Source organism: Danio rerio, chromosome 22, assembly GCF_052040795.2.
Source record: "Danio rerio strain M-AB ecotype USA chromosome 22, GRCz13ab, whole genome shotgun sequence".
Lineage (NCBI taxonomy): Eukaryota > Metazoa > Chordata > Actinopteri > Cypriniformes > Danionidae > Danio > Danio rerio.
The window spans coordinates 33,013,842-33,035,249 of record NC_141042.1 but is presented as its reverse complement, the minus strand read 5'-3'; the positions used below and the strand labels follow the sequence as shown (position 1 = coordinate 33,035,249).

The 21,408-nt window shown below is 37.0% G+C and overlaps 1 protein-coding gene across 50 annotated transcripts in view; it reads right to left on the bottom strand.

The window, feature by feature from the left end:
- The window catches only part of add3a (adducin 3 (gamma) a), a 213,164-nt gene that overhangs the window by 44,949 nt on the left and 146,807 nt on the right, over positions 1–21,408 (bottom strand). For all 50 annotated transcript variants that reach the window (XR_015521215.1, XR_015521216.1, XR_015521214.1 and 47 more), the window contains 2 exons: positions 5,744–5,882; positions 45–196 (listed from right to left, as the gene is read on the bottom strand). Coding sequence is in view for 47 of the 50 variants with exons in the window: in XM_087302851.1 (XP_087158977.1) it covers positions 45–196; positions 5,744–5,882 (291 nt within the window). In the remaining 3 variants the exon portion in view is untranslated. The remainder of the gene's footprint in view (positions 1–44; positions 197–5,743; positions 5,883–21,408) is intronic.

The following is a 21,408-nucleotide window of genomic DNA, read 5'->3' as shown; positions in this document are numbered from 1 at the left end:
CATTTGATCAGTTGTGCCAATATTAAACAGAAGCTGTGCCTTACTGTAATGTAACAACTCGCAAAGTGGGCCCAACTGAACAGGTCCACTATTCTGTAGAGGCTGGCCAGTTTGCAGCGGGTCTGTTTTTCTCCCTTTACCATAGTACTGGACTCCACACTGAACATGTCGTTTATTGGGGTCACCATTCCCAAACCTGAGAAAACATTGACAAAATAGGGATCAGATCATGTATTTAATTTATTAAATCAATCAATCAATATATTTCAAGTCAACCAAGCACACAAATGAATGAAATGTTAGAACTGCTCTTATGATAACATGAATGACAAATGAGTGTGTAAACATTGGTACTTCATGCTGTTAAAAAAGCCAGCAGTGTGTCCTGATTGAATGATAATGCCTCAGGAGTGTCCATGAAACATCGATATGCTTAAATCTAATAAGGATGTTTTAGACTGGCGCAGTTCATACAGCTTAAAACACTCCTGTAATCAATTTACCATCGCTTATTTAGAAGCTTCAGGGATTGTGGATAAAGCAAAATAAGGAAATCCAATAAGAGTTTTAAAAGTAAATGAAACTCAATTTAGCTGCACAAAAGGTCCAACTCCAGTAAACACAGTCTAGAATAATCAGACTCTTTTCTTATTTTAAGCAGTGCATGTTGCAGAACAGTTTTACTTGGCTGAACGTTCCAGAAGCCAACTCCAGCTGACTAAATTTCACACCTCCAGTTATGATCTGTTCCCACTTAGCAGTATGTTTTGGTACAGTACAGTGGGTTATGCATTTATTTTTGTTAACATTGTCAAAATTATGAAAACAGTGAACTGTACAGTACCATATTTTAGCACTCTTTTCTTATGGTGCGTTTACAACAGATGCAGATGAAGCACCAAGCACAAGTGATTTATATACTAGTCAATTTTTAATTTTTCTTTAATACTAGTTTATATACTAAGTCAATGCATAGACACAATTAGACAGCCTGTGGCGTTATTCGAACGAATTAATGAATAGCGCGACCTATTCACGCAAGTCACGTCTGGTGTGAACCAAGGTTATAATAGTTTTGGATTTTTCATTAGTTTTAGTTTCTATTTCGTTTTGACTTATTGTTTTAAAATACTGTTAGTTTTGATTATATTTAAAGGCAGATTTACTAGTTTTTATTACTTTCTATATTTTGAACTGATTGTATAATAAAAACTCATTCATATATTTTCTGAAACATGTATTCAGAGAACACAAGAACACTATCATCTACCACAACCATCTATAAATTCTCAAATATAAATACAACAGCCCACAGCATATCAGCCCTAAGTATAATATGTGTGCAAGGCTGCTTCTGAGGTTAGACACATAGTAATGATGGGAAGTTCCGATTTTTAATGTGAATGTTTGGACTCAACATGTAGTCAGCATTTTCAGCAATAGTAATTTCAGTTAGTTAAAACATCACCCTAATCTGAAAAACGTCTTACAGTAAAGTTTTGCAACCCAACTGAATCATGATTCTCTTATTTAAATTCCATTCTGATTTTCTGTCATGAAATATACTTACACTTTTCACCAGATCCTCTCATTTAACCTCTTGGTTCACCTGCACTGCAGTTGTTCAAGTTTAGTTCAGTTACACAGCAGCCTGTACTGCTTGTGTTTGGTTCACTGAATCACGCATGCGCAGTATTATCAGTTCACCGCTACTCAATGTAACGTTTCTGTTCAAATAAATGAATGAGAGTATATATTGGATTATTTAAAGTCAGAGGAGGGTATTAGGTTTGTTAAAAAGTAAGTAGTGTGTGGATAAGTGCTTACTGGAGACGCGAATCGTTTCAAATGATTCGATTTGGTGAACTAGTTCAACTGGTTCACTTAGAAGATCCAGTTAAAAAGATTCATTTGTGATCGTGATACAGAAATAAAACCCATTATTGGGCACAAATGTGTTAAAATAATAGTTTTAAGTGACTGTATTTAATGCCGTCACCGTGCTGTTGACATGTGCACTCGTTGTTTTTGTCGCGGGAGCAACAGTGAGGGTGACTGGAGGAGGACCGGCTCGATCAGGCCAATGGTAGCAGTACTACAGTCTCTGAGGTGCCATTTGGGTCAAACACCTGCAGCGCAAATTAGATTTACTTCTAAAAGGCTTACAGTAAGATTAAGTCTTGAATACATTTACAAAGATGAAAGTGAAGGAGGTTTTTGCTATAATTTAGTTAGTTTCAGTTAGTTTTGCATGTACACAATACAATTTCAGTTAGTTCTAGTTTTTTAAAAAACTCTCGTTTTTATTTTTATTTTAGTTAACGACAATTATTTTACATTTTAGTTTTCGTTTTTTTGTTTGTTTTCGTTAACTATAATAACCTTGGTGTGAACACACTTTTAGAATTCCTAGCACAAAAGCAGAGGGCCGATTGTTTTATAGAATTGTCAACAAAAAAGGTAACACAGGCAGCAGCATTTTTAACACATCATCAATTACAATACGATAATGTTTCATCTAAAAATGTGGAAAGCACATTGGGCATCACTTCATCTGTCTATTTGCATGAAATAATGTACTTTGCAAAAGACACGATATGTGAACGGTCCGTACAGCTAAAGACTATATAAAACACAAGACGTGTCACTCATATAGTTATGAAAGTGTAGCGGTGAATATAGTAAATGAATATGGAGCTAGATTTGCTTCATTATTATTCAATCAAAAATTGTTAGTTTTAAAGAAACATTAAGTATGTAGTAATTAAAAAATTAAAGATTTCAAATAAAAAACACGTTTAATTTAAAAACTTATGTCAATGATAATAAAATATTTTGGATTGCAAAAAAATAACCAATTGTCCTATTATGCAGTTAACACAATTTTCATTGCACACTCATTAATTTTGCTTTTTTTTCTGCTGTCTTTTATTGCACATCTAGAATCTTTGCTTGCAGGTTGAAATGTTTTGATTGTAAGTTGAAAAGTTTTGAACCCATGAATGCCGTCGTTAATTTTGTGTCTTTATTATTCAAACAAACATATAAAGTTTGGACCAAAACTAGGTACAATGCAATTAAAAAATAAAAGAATTCAAATAATAAAAAAACATTTATTTAAAAAAATTCACACTGCAAAAAATAAACTATTGCCATTTTATGCAGTTACCACCACATAAATGCATTGTGTGCTCATTCATTTTGCTTTCGGTTTTGTTTCATTTTTGCAGATCTTTGCTTTTGAGTTGAAAAGTTTTGCGAGTTGAAAACTGCAGCTTAGTGGGCGGGATCTTATGAAACATCTTATTCTTGATTGAGGTCACAGGTTGGCCACACCCATAACAGTTTCGCGCGATTGGAATTGCCTTCCGTGACAGGAGCGAGCTAATGGGGAGCAGCAGGTCTTCTTTAAGGTAAGTTAACTGAAACTGTATAATAACTTGTGTATTACCATCCACATTTCCCATCTGATTATGTTACGACTGCTAGTTTTAAACTCTAGTCAGTGAAATTTTTGAATTTTCTATTAACTAACATTATGCTGTGGGCCATCAGTACTGTACAGCTGTAAAGGGCAACGCAAGGCCAGTGTATTTTAAAAATTATACATTGATGTACCGTTAAAGTCAGGCTTTTTGTCTGTAGATGATGGCCAGGTGTACAGTAGGTCTGCAAACAGACTGGGAAACATTATCGGCAGCCCGTTGCTCTTAGTTTCCACTCAAGAGCTACTGTCTCTTTGAACTGGAGCATCATATTCATTCTCCACTGTTAGAAAATGTAGTAACTCAGTGTATGTGCATTTCATTAAAAATTACAAATATTTATTTAGTATATTTCGTTAGGCATATGAATGTTAGTTCATACATTAGTTGAATTAATAATGAACTGCATATCTGTTAAGCAATACTTAATCTTTGTTAATGTTAACTAAACATATTAATGCATTAGTTAAAAAAAATATGATGAACGAGTTTGTTTAGCATAAACTGTTAAAGTTAACTTAGTCATGTTCTGTTGTATCTCCTTATATTAACAACTTGATGTAATTAGCCAATGATGTTAGCCAATAATGTATTTGTTCACTGACTAGATAACATAACTAAATAAACAACATTTATTCAGAAGACTTTACGATTAATAAACTGTGACGAATTAAAGCGCAGTTAATAATGAAATCGGCTAATCATTGCATCCCTATTAACGATATCAGTGTATTGTACAAATAGCCTTTAATTTCTACAAACATGTTTTCGGCTGCCCGCACCATTCGCTTATGATGACTCGCGCTCTGTGCAGCCTTTAACTGCAGCTCGTGCTTTTATTGAACAGAGACGCACGTCACTTCATAACTTTAGCGGCCGTTTGTCGACTGAACTAAATTTATTTTTGATGTCTTGGTCACACTGTTTGGAGGGCCGGAACAAAATGCCTCGGGGGCCGGATTCGGCCCACGGGCCGCCAATTGAATAGCCCTATTCTAGAGTTTCCCTTGACTAAACTGCCTAAAGCTCATCTTTGCACTGTAGATAGAAAAATGTTCAGAAACTTCTTCGAAATCCCTAGTTATTGTTTTGGAAACTCGTCACTTAACACTGAATGGCTAAACAAGACAGAAGTTTATCTGAAATTCCACCTAACTAAACATTCATGAGTCCTTTCTGTTGACTGAATGTTGCAGGACAACTTGTCAAAGGTATAGCTCACCCAGAAATTAAAATGTAATCCTTTATGAGTTTCTTTCTTCTATTGAAAGTTAAAAAAACAGTAACCCCCGACTTCAACTGTATGAAAAACAAATACTATCAGTCATTGTTGCTTTCAGCATTCCTCAAAATATTTTTGTGTTTAACAGAAGAACGAAACTCATAAAGATCTGAAACAAGACATGGCTGAGTAAATTTGAATCTGGAGCTCTGTTCACGGTTAAAGATAAAAACTAAAAGCATTTAAAATCTCCACTGAAAACATTTGCAAACTTGGGGAGATGCACTTTATCGTGATTCAGAAACATGGTGTAGTCATTTTTTGAAAGTTAACTTTTTTATTTAAATATTAATCGTTTGTGTTTTGTTCTTCAATTTGTTGGTTGTGAATGTTATAAAGGCAAAAAAATGGGATGACAGTACGTCAGAAGAAATGAAGGCATTTTTGCTGAAACATGCTTGTTTTTGGAACAAATTTCATTTGATATGATTTAGATCCTAATTTTTGTGTGGTTTTTGTAGATCATTTATTTACAAAATAAACAAGAATAAATTAATTTCCATAAACAAACTAGACCAACTTGAGTACTGCTTTTAACACACAACCCATTATATCTCCACATTACATCAAAGTCTTACATGACGTACGAATATCAGATCCTATTATCCATGATATGTTCTGGAAAAAGCTCTGAAGCTGTGGAACATCTCCAGACACCTTATAGGCCTTAGGCTCTCAGTCTGAATGTACAGTAAGGGGCTCGCTGAAGTTCCTCTGTTTAGTTCCGCATAACAGAGAGAGAGAGAGAGAGAGAAAACAGACACGTGTGGAGGGCTTGATGGGCCGACAAGATAGATAGATGTAAGATGAAGGAATGCGAAGGCTTTCCTGAGTTGGCTGGTTGTGTTTCCTCCCTCAAAGTCTGATCTATTATTTAGCGACCTGTATAACTCGGAGCAGGTGGAGGAGTGGGGGACATGGGAGGAATGTTGCAATGTGTTTCTGTGGAGACGAGCCGCACCATGCTGATACTTACTGAGGGGGGAGGTGGAGAATCCGGCGACGGAGCTGGACATGAAGAAGTCTGCGATCTGCCGCAGAGCGAGCAGTCCTGTAGGGTTATTCCCCTTGTTCATCTGCTCCTGGATCATTCCCTCCAGCTCATCCTTAAACGCCTGAAAGAGAATGTGAGATTAGAGGTGAGTAATGAGAGCTGTAATCCCTGCACGTTTAAACCTTCACGTAGGCTGGTTTTTCCACTTGTATCTTGACAACTAGTTAAGTCAATTAACCCAGAGACCTACTCTACTGTACTCCACTTAGAGGATGTGACCAAATAGAGGATGTTTTCTACAGACAAACACAAGTCAGTGTTTAGGATATTTACAGGTTGTTAACATAACATTGCATTTTTATTGTCACACATGGCAAAAATTAATATTAGTATTGTCATCTTTAAAAATCTAATAAATGGTTAAATATAAAATTATTTTCCCATGGAACTCTAGTTATATGTTTTATTGTTGTTTTTTATTTATCTTTTATTTTTTTACAGTTTTGAGACAAACCTCAAAACTATCCTATGATGTGACAGTCTCAAGCATATTTCAATAAATTACATTACATTATAAAATCATACATAAATACCTCAGAAATATATTTACAAGTGGCTATTGTAATAAATGGGAATATTTGTCACCCATATAGCCCTATAACCACGGGCGTAAATCCCGGGGTGAACCCCTCGTGTGATTATTTTCATGATAGCTTTGCATTCTTTATTTAAAGCACTTTGAATTACCATTGTGTATGAAATGTGCTACAGCACAAATAAAAGAATAAGTGCTTATGAAAATACTAATGTCACAAAATCAATCACAGGCAAAGGAGAAATAAATGATTGAGGAACAGGCAGAGCAGGGTCAGTCAGATGTACAGTGTCAGGTAAGGGTGTTGTGCTTTTATTGAAGGGATAATGACAAATGTTTTGGGGTAAACAATTTTTTTTATGTTTTCGAGGTTGTGGCTGTTTAGCAGTTTTCACAGGCTCACTGATTTACAATATGATCGGTCATTTTAATGTAAACAAGTTAGTTTTATGAGTATGTAAAATGTCTTTCCCTGCATTTATTCTGCTTCAGGAGTCAGTCAGTTGACTGTAAACAGCACAACACAATGGAATAAATAGTTTTGAAGAAAAATTTGCTTTGTCGTTGAACCTGAGAAAATAATCATAATGACGTAGTCTCCATGCTATAATATTAATGATGAAACTGCATTTTTTAACCGCGTGAACATATCTTTATTAGTACAATTCGGCTGCATTATTTGTGTCCCCTTCAAAAAAATGTTTGAAAGAAATTTTATATTTATTGTCCCCCCCTACTGTTAAATCAGATTTACGCCCCTGCCTATAACCACTGAAAATCATGTCCTCTAGTATGACATCACATGCTAAGTTCAAAGAAGCCTTATTATCAGGGCTCGAAATTAACTTGTTTACTTGGTAGCGCCGGTGCTCCCAACTTCAAATATTTAGGAGCACCAAAAAATTTTTTAGGAGCACCAGAAAAAATTGAGGAGCACCCACCAAAAATGAATGAGCACCGCTGCAAATTGTTTTTTAAGGGATTTATTGTATTTTAAAACAACATCAATAGGACTGACAAAAACCAGAAACAACTATCTAACTAATGCTGCGAAGACTTTGATATTTGTGTGCAATAATTCCAAAATGAATGTCTAATAATTAGGCCATAGAATATTAATGATGATGAAAATGACAATAACAGTAACAATGAATTACATTTCTCATTATGATACTGCTTGAATGTGCATGAATGTAGGTTATCTGCTATAAAAAGTCTGTTACTTTATGAAAAATAATTGTTTAGTTTGCATCAACAAAAATGAAGCATTGCAGTAAGAAATATTGATTTTGTACTGCTGTTTTTATATGCATGTCAATTTAATAAATAATATTTCTGCTACAAAACAAACAAAAGATTATAATAAATCATTCAATTCAATGATGAAAGCTGGCAAGCAGTCATCAGTAAATAAATAAAAAAATAATATACACCTCAAAAAAGAATAGACAAAAGAAAGTAAGTAAAGTCTCACTTCTATCACTCTTTAAAAGTTTTGGTTTCAGTTTGTTTCAATTTAAATGTTCAGTCTGAGCTGATTTTCATTTTTCAGTGTTAGTGGAAAGCAGGCGAGTCAGCCGACCCAATTTATGAGCAGGCATAGCAGGATTCTTGCGCTAACCACCGGCGCAATACCGCTCTTTGTTATGAGCCGCAGTTTCAGTGTAAACTTAGTAAAGGCGAGCTCCTTTGGCGATGATATGTACAGTATTAGATTTGACTTTTAGCGGACATTTGCGCTGAACACGCAGTGAACGCGACGCATCGAGATTCGGGCACCTTCTCCAAGAAGCGCGTACTCGATTGATCTCAGCTGGCGGATCATTATTCAGCACGTGACGTGTCATGATCGCTTTCATCTGCGCCTCAACTTTAGGTGGGGTTTGCAAACCTGTGTGCTTTAAGTTTTTACTCTTCAGCCGTTTGCATTTCCCGTGGTCATAAAAGCTCCTTCCCTGTCATCTGACAGCGGAATACCGTGAGTGATTGACAGCTAATATGAACCAATATAGCGTCAGGGAAGAGCGATTCAGCACGTTTTTAGAAAAAATCAAAACAGGTCGCACTACAACCATTATCTGCAGTCGCACTAATGCTCCCATATATATTATGAGGTCGCATAGATTAATTTTCGGGCGCATATGCGACCAAAATGGTCGCAATTTCGAGCCCTGCTTATTATGCATTAAAAAAGGTAATCTTTTAATTTTGGGGATCTCCAACAATAGGCTGATACTCATACAAGGTTCTTCATGGTCTTATAATATGCATTCATTTTTATCTAATTATCCCAACGACTCCCATATGATTTGTTCCCAAACCCCCTTCTTAGCACAATGCTAATCTGTTGACTGGTTGACTGTGTTCAGCACGAGACAGAGAGAAACACGCACAATGGCTCATAATCATTGTTGAAGTAGTCAGAGCCCAATGCAGGAGCGCATTAAAGCATCGCAGTTTCACACCAGTCAAATTGCTTTATTGCTAAAAGTAAAAACAATGACACACATTCAGTTTTAATCCACACAGTGGCAAAAGCTGAGCTATTTTGAAACTTGCTGTGCCTGTGTAACAGCTGACAGTGGCCACAGCAATGACAAACAGCAGAGGATCGCAAGCTCACAAACACATTTAAATTGGTAGACAAAGCGGCACATGCCGAGTTTTCAGCATGGCTTGAGATCCCATATGTGAATATAAAGAATTAACCAGTACAAGCCGCATGGAGCGATTACAAGTAACAAAACACAATTAAATACATATTTTGCAAGCTAGAGAAAACAACGAGTAACCATGTTAATTGCACTTATTTATGCTGTGTTTACACCAGATGCAGAACGCATGACTAATTACCTGGATGATGGAAGCATTTAGCGGTGCTTCTGACTGAGACGAGGCCCGTTTGATGAACTGTTGTCGATGTAGGCAGGAGGATTTTCCCCCGGGACACCAACAACAGGCATAAATACACCCCTAGAAGAGCAAGCTTCTGATTGGTAAATGTGGCGCGAATTTCTGCTAAAGTTCAGATTTTTAAATTAGAGTGATACGCGCGCCAAACACTCAACTTGCGACGCACTATTCGTGCATATCGCGTCATCCGCGCCACGCCATTTGTGCGTATCGGGCCACATATATCTATTTCCGTCTTTGCATTGACTTAACATGTAAATCACTCACGCTTGACGCTTCTTCCACGTCTGGTGTGAACCCTGCATTACACTTGTTAAATGGAGGAAGAAACTGGTCCATGAACTGTGTACTGATAAAATTCCTGTCAAGCTCTGATAAAGTCCCATACATCAATAGTCTTTTCTGATCCTTCCTTTAACAAACGGCTGACAGATCTGTTGCAGTCTGTTGCAGGGTAGATTTTTGCAGTAATCACCAAAACATTCACTTATTAAGGTTCATTTATCTTCAGTTATGATTAGCCCCCCAAACACCTGCACCTTACTAGTGTTTGAAGGGAAAGGCACGTTCACGTTTTACTAGATCTGGCACTTCATATTTGTTAGTGTATGTGTAGACGTCAATACGAACAGGCAAATGATCCAGACAAACAAAAAATTTAAATTACTCTAATCGAATCTCTTATTTTAAAAAATATATTTTTTTAAACAAGGTGCAGTTTCAGATTTAAACATCAGCTGGATGTTTTCATTAATTTAGAGCTGTGTTGCACACTGCATAGAGGGTCATTTTCAAAAACCCACAATAGGGGCTCTTTGAACAGGAAAATCTATTGAAAACTTTAATTAGTTGAAGGAACCCATTTTTCAAGACTGAAGCCAAATGTGAAGTTCCTAATTTGAGTAAAAATATTATTTATAATTTAATATAAAAGGCGAGGCAGTGGCGCAGTAGGTAGTGCTGTCGCCTCACAGAGAGAAGGTCGCTGGTTCGAACCTCGGCTCAGTTGGCGTTTCTGTGTGGAGTTTGCATGTTCTCCCTGCCTTCGCGTGGGTTTCCTCCGGGTGCTCCGGTTTCCCTTACAGTCTAAAGACAGGCGGTACAGGTGTATTGGGTAGGCTAAATTGTCCATAGTGTATAAGTGTGTGTGGATGTTTCCCAGAGATGGGGAAAGGCATCCGCTGCGTAAAAACTGAGGGTGCTCGCTGCAGAGCCATTTGAGCAGAGCTGAGCTCCAGCGAGGGGGAGCATGAGCTCTCGTTCTGCCTCCTGTAAGCTGTTTTAATGCGTACACCAACCCCACCCCTAACCCTACCCCCAGTGACATCACTCGTAGAAGAAGTGCAAAAAAAGTGGAGCTCAAGCTCAAGCTCCCCCTCGCTGGAGCTCAGCTCGCCCAAATGGCTCTGCAGCCAGCACCACTTGTAAAAACTTGCTTGATAAAGTTGGCAGTTCATTCCGCTGTGGCGACCCCGGATTAATAAGGGACTAAGCCGACAAGAAAATGAATGAATGAATTTAATATAAAATAAATAGTACTATATGATTATAAGTGTCAAACAAATCATTTTCACACTATTTTTATATTATTATTTTTTGCTGTGTCACACCATAGGACATTTTTTACAGTATAGTTAAAAAAAATAATAATAATAAATAAATAAATAAATAAAAAACTGATAGTCAGTGATCCCTTACATTTTCTCAGACATCAACAACATAAAAAACATTTTTTTCGTATTTTACTGCTCATGTTGTCAACTTTCTTGACACCATCAAACATCTCGATTACATTCAAAATGTCTTCCACTATCATTGGAATGTATTTTTCAAGTTTAGGAAAGGAAATCCTTTTAAACTGGTGTTATAACTAGTGTGAAGCTCTTCATTATGATGTGCTGTCATTCAGCACACCTGCTCGAGGTCTCAGGTATAGAATGATCAAAGAGTTCAGACACAAGAATGAATCACAGGATGAACTCTCATGCAGCAGGTAATGAAAGAGGAGAGTCACACTGACACTTTGCTTCAGTAAGGATGACTGCTCGTTCTTACTGTACAACTGCGCACAGGCTTGTCTTATAAACAAGTGTGACGAAGTGTCTGGATGTGAGACTCGACAATGCACATGTTCCAAGCACGAGTGTACAAACATGCAAATGCTATGCAAAATCATATATGCCTTTGTCAGAATAAGAAAGGTCAACAAGTTTCATGACGCACACTGTGCTCACTGATTGCCTAATGCGTTTTGCACACACAAATGACCATCAGTAGTGAAAAGCTGCAGTTTTAGGTTGACTGGCTGGTTTTATACAAGATTGAAAGCCACATTTTGTAATGTTAAAGTCATCAAATGTTTTAGAGCTTCTCTGAATTTTAGTTTAAGCACATACCCATGTTAACTTGATAGACATGGGTAAAAATATCCCGCTGTGCGTTTGTTTGCAAAATACTTTGTACCTATTAACTTTCAAATAGACACAAAGTCTGGTTTCTGCCAACTACTGTTTACCGTAGAGGTATTTTCCCATGCTGGTCTAATATTGTGGCAACAAATATTTCACCCCATAAAGAGCAACAAAAAACAAAATGGTTACTTCACACGTCTTATTGGGTCATTCTTGTAAACCTGACTGAAAGTGTAGTAATAAAGGACTACAAAAAAATACATATGTACTGACTCTCCTTCCAGTCTCAGCTATGTGTTTGGCTGAACTCTGCATCCAATAAAGCACTTTAACTGCCCACCACAATGGCTTCCCAGCATGCACCACAGGTCTGGAGAGATTGAGTTAAAGAACTGCTCTGTCTGTCTGATTCCCATAGCGACGGTCGCCAGGCAGCCACCAGAATTAAACACTGTGCTGGTGTGTCCGTGTGGAAACTGTCCCGGCCAAACTCTTACTTTGTGGTTTGTCTATCAATTACGCTTCCATGGCTTGATAACCTAATTTAAAGAGAAATAAACTACACAGGAATCAAAGTAAAGTGGCTTTAAATTTGTTTAGTTTTGAAAGTGAGCCCATTTCATCAAATGGACACTGACAGAACAAAGAAAATATAAGAAATAACAGAAGTCAAGGCCTAAATGCGCATATGATGTGTTAAGGTTAAGGGAGTGTTCAAAATAAACAATGTACTGTGAAGAAGCGGTCCCGTTACTGTTATCTAAAGAACTCTTTTGTGTGAAACCAAGAAACTTGCTTAAAGGTCCTGTAAAGTGCTTTGAATCTTCTATTCGATGTTTGACGTAATCTTAACCTTCCCGATGAGAGGGCAGGACAGAGATTAGTTCCTCCTTTTTACAAGAAAAGCCAATATCATTTTGATTTTCTTCAGCTCATCCAGTAAGAGTGGAAGAAAAAATCTACAAGAAAATGAGAAGCGTCTTGAAGGGGGTGGGACATGTCAGATACCGGAGAGCATTTGATTGGTCAAGATTTGAAGAGGAAAATGCAGTATAGGATGACTTGTAGATACTTTTAGGTGGAAGTGACAAACTGCAAACTTTAGATGTTGATATCAGTTTTGTATTTTCTAAATGCAAATTGTCAGTTTTCAAACACGCAAGCTTATTGATAAACTTAAACCAAACAAACTGCTACTAACATCTAATAATGTTTTATTTTAAATTTCCAAGACCTTTAAGCATTTTATTCCAACTTCAAGTTGGTCACACAAATTCACTGCATTGAGCAACAGCAAACAGCTTTGTTAGAAAAAAGTCTCACTGCTCCATTGTGACATTATTGGCAATAATGTTTTGTAATTGGTACAGCACAATATATCGCTTCAGCATCGATATCTGCAATCGACATTAACATCTGCTATGATCACAAAGCAGGATCTGCGATGTTCAGTCAGCATTAAAGCTGACCGAGAACTACAGTTTACTATAGTTTACTACAGTCACTGCAAACTTATAATAAAGCGACCAATAATTTAATTTGTTTTTAAAGGTGCTGAATGTTCGTTTTTGACTCTTCTAAAGCATAAAATACCATAATATATTTGCAGATATTTAGGAAATACGTAATCTGAAAAACACTGCTGAAGTGAGATATTCTGCTTTGAAAAAGTGCCAAAATGCTGTCTTTGTTTTGGTCTCTTTACTACGGAGACCCGGAACAGACGTGATGGTGGGAAAAAAACTGGGTGGGGAAAAAAAAAAACTGTGACAGGAAAATATATATATTTGATTTGATTTAAATGGCGTGCACAGAAGCTGATATGGGATCAGTTTATCATATGGAGTGGGTCCGTATATACGCATTCACTCATTCAGAGGTTGCATATAAAGGGTAATGATCGACGCACAGCTTAAATGGAAAGAAAGTGAATGCAGACATTTTTCTATTCATTTCAACGTGCTTTTAAGATTAAAAATACATGAGAAATATGGGGTAATACTTAATAATACGATGATTGTGGGATAAAATGGTAAAATATGGGAGAATCCCGGCAAAAATGGGAGGGTTGACATGTATGAAGTTAACAGGAAGTGTTTGTGGAAAAACAGTTTTGCGAGACAAGGCAAAACATCTTTGCGACGGAACACAAAAACTTAAAAATATATATTTTCCTATAATTGTTTTTTTTTTCCCAACCATTTTTCCCCTACCATCACGTCCCTTCCGAGTCTCTGTACTTTATCAACCCAAGGACAGTTTAGCCAATTTTATTTCAGCACCCTGGGTTGCCTTGGTGGAAAACAGTGTATTTCATGCATTCAGTCAGGAAGGCAAAGTGTGCACCTAAGACCAAAATGCAACCTCCAGTGGACAGTAGCAACCTCCGAAATGAGATGCAGATTCAGAGTTCCACATGAGGTTTGTAATTAGCAAATAATATAAATATTACGAATGTAAACATTAGGTAAGCAGGTTACATTGTAACCCTGCGTCCTAACAACATGTTACGTGACAAGATTTGCAGAGATATGCAGTTTGGCTGTTTGCACCAGACGAAACACGCCAGAAACTAAAATAAAGCCATTCAGAAGGGTATAATAGTGCATTTACTGCACTCCAACAAAAAAGTAAGGATTATAATCTAATTAATACATTTTAAACCTCTTTAACATAATTAAATGTAGATGCTGAATCACTGATATATGTTGGCATGCAATGAGTCACAGATCTGAAGTTCAATTTCGAACGGTTTATTTTATTTTCACGATCTGAGGTAAACTATCTGCTGATTTAGTATAGCAATAAATGTAAAGTGAAATGCCATTCAAACTCACATTATTAGCATTTTACACAAAATAAAGCACATGAGGTGTACTTGAGGTGATCAGTTGGTGTTGGTCAGGATCAATTTTAGGTGTTGATTATATTTTGGAACCTGCGCTTCCATGGAGCTGAGTGAAAATGTGTTTTGATCCAGGAGCCTAATACCTATTTTAACCACTGGGTGTCAAACTTACATCCTGCACCTTTAAGGTCTATAGCTATGTGAGCATTTCAAAAGAATTTAAAGCTTTTGGACACATGAAATTTCTACATTTGTAGCTTTAACTATGAACAATTGTATAAAATTGTTATATACAATGAAGACTAGTGCTATTTTACAATAGACTGTTTAGTTTCTGTACCTAAATACTGTTAAGTTAGATTCATAGGTCACACATCTGCAAGTTTGCTTGGGTGCATGCAGCAAATGTGACGTCATCGCGATCAACATCATTTCGGCTGGCAGTGTGCACGCCATTTTATTGGTAACTTCGCATGCAGATCCACATCTGAAGATGCACAACTTGGAACTGAGTCTGGCCGAGCTGGTGAATGTGCATGTGCAACACATTTAGAAATAGTACAATCAATGTTGAGCGCGTTTTAATCAGTTTTTTTTTTATTTGTCTCTTTGCTCTACTGTATTTACCTAAACTTCAAATTTATTTATTACATTTTATCCAGACTCTACTCTGCAGATGCACTGCCCTACATCCAAATCAATCTAAAATCTTCAAACAGATTATTGGTATTACATTACATTCATATGGCATTATATACTGCAGAAAAAATGGTCCAAACTATTAAGCCAAAACTGCTGTGCAAGGAAAACAAACTTACAAGTACCCTGGATCAGTAATGCTGCTTGCAGGTTTCGTTCAGTGAGGCAAATGGCATGATGAAAGACTAACTGTGGGAATCATCAAACATGTCACTAAAGCAAACCTGCAGCCAACATACTTGCAGATGGTTACACCATCGCACAAACAAGACTAGCATGCCCACACTTGTCATCAGATCAAAGTGGCGATGATCTAACTCCATAACAATACAAAACATAGTAGCTACAGTAATATCAAACCACAAAACTCTATCAGTCATGGTCGAAAATGTGGGGTTTTATGGGATTGCTAATACCTTTAATGTGGGCTAGAGTCCGTTTTGGTTTACTGTCTGATCGGACATGGTGTATTAGCTTTAGTCAACTGTTCACCTCACTCTGTGCACATGTGGGCCACACTTCAAACGCTCCGGTCTGAGCCAAACCGGTGAAGTCTTGCCAAAGTACAAAGGTGAAATGGAGATATCCCGGGCTCTAATTCCCTGTGTGAGTATTAAATTGTGCTTCAATGAGAACTGGATGCACGGGAAGGAGTATGAACGATCCTGGCGTGAATTCCTTTTCAAACGTGAGGGTCCCAACCAACCCAAACCACAAAGCTCTTGGAAACCCGCTTCAACTATGGGAATGATATGCTTTAATGCTGAAGAAGGAAACAGAGGGGAGTGGGGGAACTAAAAATATCCGCAGGGAAGAAATTAAAGACAAATTCAATTGTGCCATAACAGTTTAATATCATTAACATGTTGCTTAAGCAAATATGAGCAAAGCATGGGGTCTACTAGTTTTTTATGTATGCAAGGACAAGTAGATCCAAAACATTATAACTTTTTTCTCTGTTGAACACTAAAGAAGATATTTTGAAGAATGCTAGAATCATTGCTATAGTATTTGTTTTTTCTAATGGCTACAGGTTTTCAGCTTTCTTCAAAACATCTTCTTTAGTGTTCAAGAGACTAAAGAACTCATTTGGTTTCAACATTGATATTAAAACGTAAGAATCTGCAATAGTCATTTCGCATGAACACATAGAAACAATGAGTTCACTGTACTCAAATTGTCTTCGCTGTCACCAGATGTCAATCCAATCGAGCACCTCTGGGATGTGGTGGAATGGGAGATTCGCATGAATGTGCGGCGACAAATCTGCAGCAACCGTGTGATGCTCTCAAATCAATATAGACCAAAATCTCAGAGGAATATTTCCAGTACCTTGTTGATTCTATGCCACAAAAGATTCAGAAAGTTCTAAAGGCAAAAGAGGGTCCAAACCGGTACTAGTAATGTATACTTAACAAAGTGGCCAGTGGGCGTAAATCAATAAGATATTTCAAGGTAATTTAAACTATTTGGAAATCATCAACGTTTCTATTTTAACAATTAGATTATATTAGATTAATAGGGTTTACATATTTATACAATGAAGACACTGTTTACATTTGATTATTGAATTTTTATATCTCCATACTGTTGGTCTCCAGCAAAAAAAAAAAAAACAGTTTTGTTTATTTTACCTTTATCTTTGTTTTACTGTTGTCATCTGTGTTTTCAATTGGGGCTGCACAATATATCGTTTAGGTGACACGGTGGCGGAGTGGTTGCGCTGTTGCCTCACAGCAAGAAGATTGCTGGTTCGAGCCTCGGCTGGGTCAGTTTGCATTTTTGTGTGGAGTTTGCACGTTCTCCCCGTGTTGGTGTTTCCTTCAAGTGCTCTGGTTTCCTCCACAATTCCAAAGACTCGTGGTATAGGTGAATTGGGTAAGCTAAATTGTCCGTGTATGTGTGTGAATGAGTGTGTATGCATGTTTCCCAGTGATCGGTTGCAGCTGAAAGAGCATTCGCTGCATATAATATATGTTGGATAAGTTGGTGGTTCATTCCGCTGTGGCGACCCCTGATTAATAAAGGGACTAAGCCAAAAAGAAATGTATGAATGAATGACTATATATATTGTTTAAGCATCGATTTCGCAATGTGCGCATCCACAATAGTAACATAGCTGGATATGAATGTAATTGAATTGTAGATTAACTATTGTGGATTAAGTTCAAGTGGATTAATATCAAATGAATCTAAAACATTCAGTTTAAACATTTAATTTAAACGTGTGTCCTACTGCCATTAGAACTTACCAAACAAATTTAAAACATTTTTTACTGTAATTTGTATGTTTTTCGCCAATAAAAATGTATTTAAAGTTAATTTTAATAATTTATGCGGATGCATTAAAATTCACTCCAAACATTCTGAAATAGTGAATCCTTCACAAAAAGACTAATTCAGTCCAACTGGTGAAAAATATTTCATATTCAACTCTACACAAGGTACTTATGTTCTGGGAATGTCCTCAAATTGCATTATTCTGGACCAAGGTACGAGACTTAGGGTGCTTTCACACCTGCCTTATTTAGTTCGATTGAATCGCACTAGAGTTTGTTTCCCCTTTTGGTACGGTTCGTTTGGGCAGGTGAGAATGCAGCAAACGTACTCGAGTGCCACCAAAAGCGGACCAAATAAGCGTACCAAGACCTGCTTTAAGAGGTGGTCTCGGTACGCTTTCAAACGAACCCTGGAGCGGTTCGTTTGTGGTGAGAATATGATCCGTACTAAAACAGGTCCAACCGCAAAAAGTACTGCGCGTTTTGGACTAATTCAGCAGCCGTAGGCTGATGCGCTGTGCATTATGGGATAAGGAGGAAAAATATTTGTTGACAGCGCTTTACCAACAGAGAGAGAGAGAGAGGGGAAAACATTAACTGATGGATAGTTGGTAATATTTCCGCAAGATGACCATGTCGCAGTTTAGCTAAATTAATTCACAGCTTCATCTCTTCGTAATGTATAGTTTATCTAAAGCAGGGATACAATCCGCCAGCGCAGTCGTCCAGTTCACTGGTATTTTCCCGCAAGTGAATTCTGAACAATCAATAAGCAGTTTAGGAAATATGTAGGGCTGCCCCCGACTAAAGATATTTCTAGTCGACTAACACTTCTGCATTTTAGCGATTAATCAAATAATCGTTCATTTATGATATTAATATAATAACTTGCGTATATACTAGGAATATAGTCCAAGTTGAAGTTTAACACCTCCACATGACAGAAAATGCTAAAGCATGATATTAGCGCATTTAAAACGAAAATTAAGCGCTTAAAACGGAATAGTAAAGCGTTTAAAGTATACAGAGCTTACACACAAAAATCAGTGGCCGTAACGTTATAACGTTAGGCTAATTATGACATAAAAACAGCAATCAGACTGCCTGTGCATTTTAATAATTTATTATCAAAAATACAAACTGTAACAGTTACATGTCAAACAAATACAAAACAAACAAAAAAAACAGTTTTTAATAAACTAATAAACAAAAATTTGTTCTTTAAAATAAATCAAATAAACTTATTAGCAACTTAGGCCTAGTACAAAACTAGGCAAAAAAAAACTAATAAATACTGTAGCAAAAACGCTGTTTGGTATAAAAATACAGTGGAAAATTATATATTTATTTATTATTTATTATATATAAATTTATATAATTTTTATATTGTTCAAAAGGAAAATTAACAAAAACGAACAACTTAATAAATGCACATCGCACAACGCCAAAACTTAGAATAAAAAAAGAAGGCGGCAAACAAATTAACAGCCTAATTATGATTAAATTGTTTAGAACAACTATATTTAAGACACATTGTGGAACAAATAATTTAAAGAACACTAACACAAATCAAAAATATCAGAGCAAAGCCACAAACTGCCATTAAGACAACGGATGAGTCTTGACCTGAAACAACAAATTAAAAACATAAGACTAATTTTTCTAACAGAATAAAAAACAACTTCTGCATTATATAAAAACGAAAAAATAAAAATAATATGTATTTATTTATTTGTATAGCCTACCCTATATAAAAATAAAATACCCGTTTTTTTATATATATATATATAGCCTAACGGATAGCAAACAGAAACACTACAAAAAGGAAATTAAGCATTCTTACCTAAGCTTTCAATTCGATTTTATTTTTTTCATATTATGTGAGAGGAACACCAGCTTGTCCACATTGCTGGGAAGAAGGGAGCTTCTCGACTTGTTCACAATGAAGCCGGCCTTTGAAAAGATGCGCTCTGATGGAGTGGATGTGGAAGGGATACAGTGGAGGCGTTTAGCTGCTTTAGCGAGCTTTGGATATCGATGTTCATTTTTTAGCCACCATGCCAATGGTCCCAAATCAACCTTTGTTTTATCTGCCAAGTACATTTTTAGTTCATCCTTCTCTTCTGCATGCTCCTCCTCATCAATGGCCATCAGCATGGATATCTCGGCCTGCTTTTCCTTTTTCGGTTCGGGCTCACCCTCCTCTGCAGGGCTAATGCTGCCATGCTCACTTTCTGGCGCAGCTTCTGTAGATAAACTTTTTGCCAGATCCGACACTGTGGAGTACGCATCTTCTCGTTCGTGTTGGTCAAAGAATGACAAGCTCTTAAAACGTGGGTCTAAGACAGCAGCTTGTATATAAATGCTGGTCGCAATATTTTCCGTCATTTGCCATCTCGTGTCGATTTCTTCTGATAGGCAAATGTTTTCCTGCAGAGTTTGCAAACAGCCTTTTTAGGGTCGTCCTTCGACTTTTCAAAATGATCCCACACTTTGGACTATTTTCCTGACATAATTATTAGTGTCAGTCAGACACCTCTCCCACAAGTGCGCTTTGGTATACCGTGAGGCGCGAGATCGCGTTAAACTGTTGTTGCTGATGTCATACACTGACTGCGTAGCCCTTGATTGCGTAATTTCACGTGAATTTTTTATTTTTTTTTTGCAACTAACCGACTAATGAAAATGTATTCGACCAAGCCCTCTTCATATCGACTAATGTTTAGTCGACTATTTGGGGGCAGCCCTAGAAATATGTTTAACAACATCTGGCCAATGAGAGATGGGGATTTTGTCAGATGACAGCATTTTGGTTCGTTTCAACTGGTTCAGACCAAAGCCAGCAGTGTGGTGTGAAAACGACCCAAAGACGGCAGAAGATGCAACAATGTATCATTTATTGCGCTTGGTCTGGACCAAATAAAGCGAACTACAGATGTGAAAGCACCCTAACTATCAGAACTAATGTAAACTTAGATCCAATGCGACCCATTGCTTTTTCTCATGCTGGACGATTTATATATCTCTTTATCCATCAACCAAAGAAAGATTCTGTCAGTTGTTCTGACTGCTGCAAACAAAACAAAAAATCCTGAAACTATGGCTGGATACATCTGCTCCAGCAGATCTATCCTGGAGGCTCTATCTAATGGAAATTATTAGTTTGGAATACACCACAGGCAAAATAAATGGTGCCAGTAAAAAAAAAAAAAATTACAATTTTGGTTAAATATGAGACTGTATTTGATAGGTTTCAATCCTGATTTTGGACGTATTATTGCAATATTACTATTTTATTGTACTATATTTCACTTTTTGATGAGTGGATCTCAGGTTTAAATTAAAATTATAAATGTTTAATTAAAAAAATATATATATGTAAAATTGTGAATTTTTTCCAAATAATCATTTAGTTTAATTATGTTCATATCGCAGTATATATATCGCAGAAAAACAAAGTATCAAATTGTCAGTTTTTTCCAGTATGGTGCAGCACTATTTGGAACCACTTGAGGGTGAGAAAATGGCACAAAAATCTAAATTTTGGGCGAACTCTCCCTTTAATGTTAAGACGTCTTGATTTGTTTTGGTTGTGACAGCACAGATGAGGTCTGAACATAGCAAACTCCGCCCTGCCTATAATAGTCTGACCTTAAACACAGTCTCCGGACAGACGTGTAATTTAAGCAGCTCTCTTCCACACGCACGGACACACGCAGAGCGCTGACGTTACAGACGGAGAGAGAGATGAAAGAGAGGCTTGTTGAATCAGCTCCGATAGTGCAGACGTAAACACACAGGCCCTGTGTGCCGTTACACCTGCTGCCGACCCTGATTGGCTGCTTTCCATACAGATTGAAGGATGAGCGAGAATAGTATGTAGAGTGCACCACAGAAACACA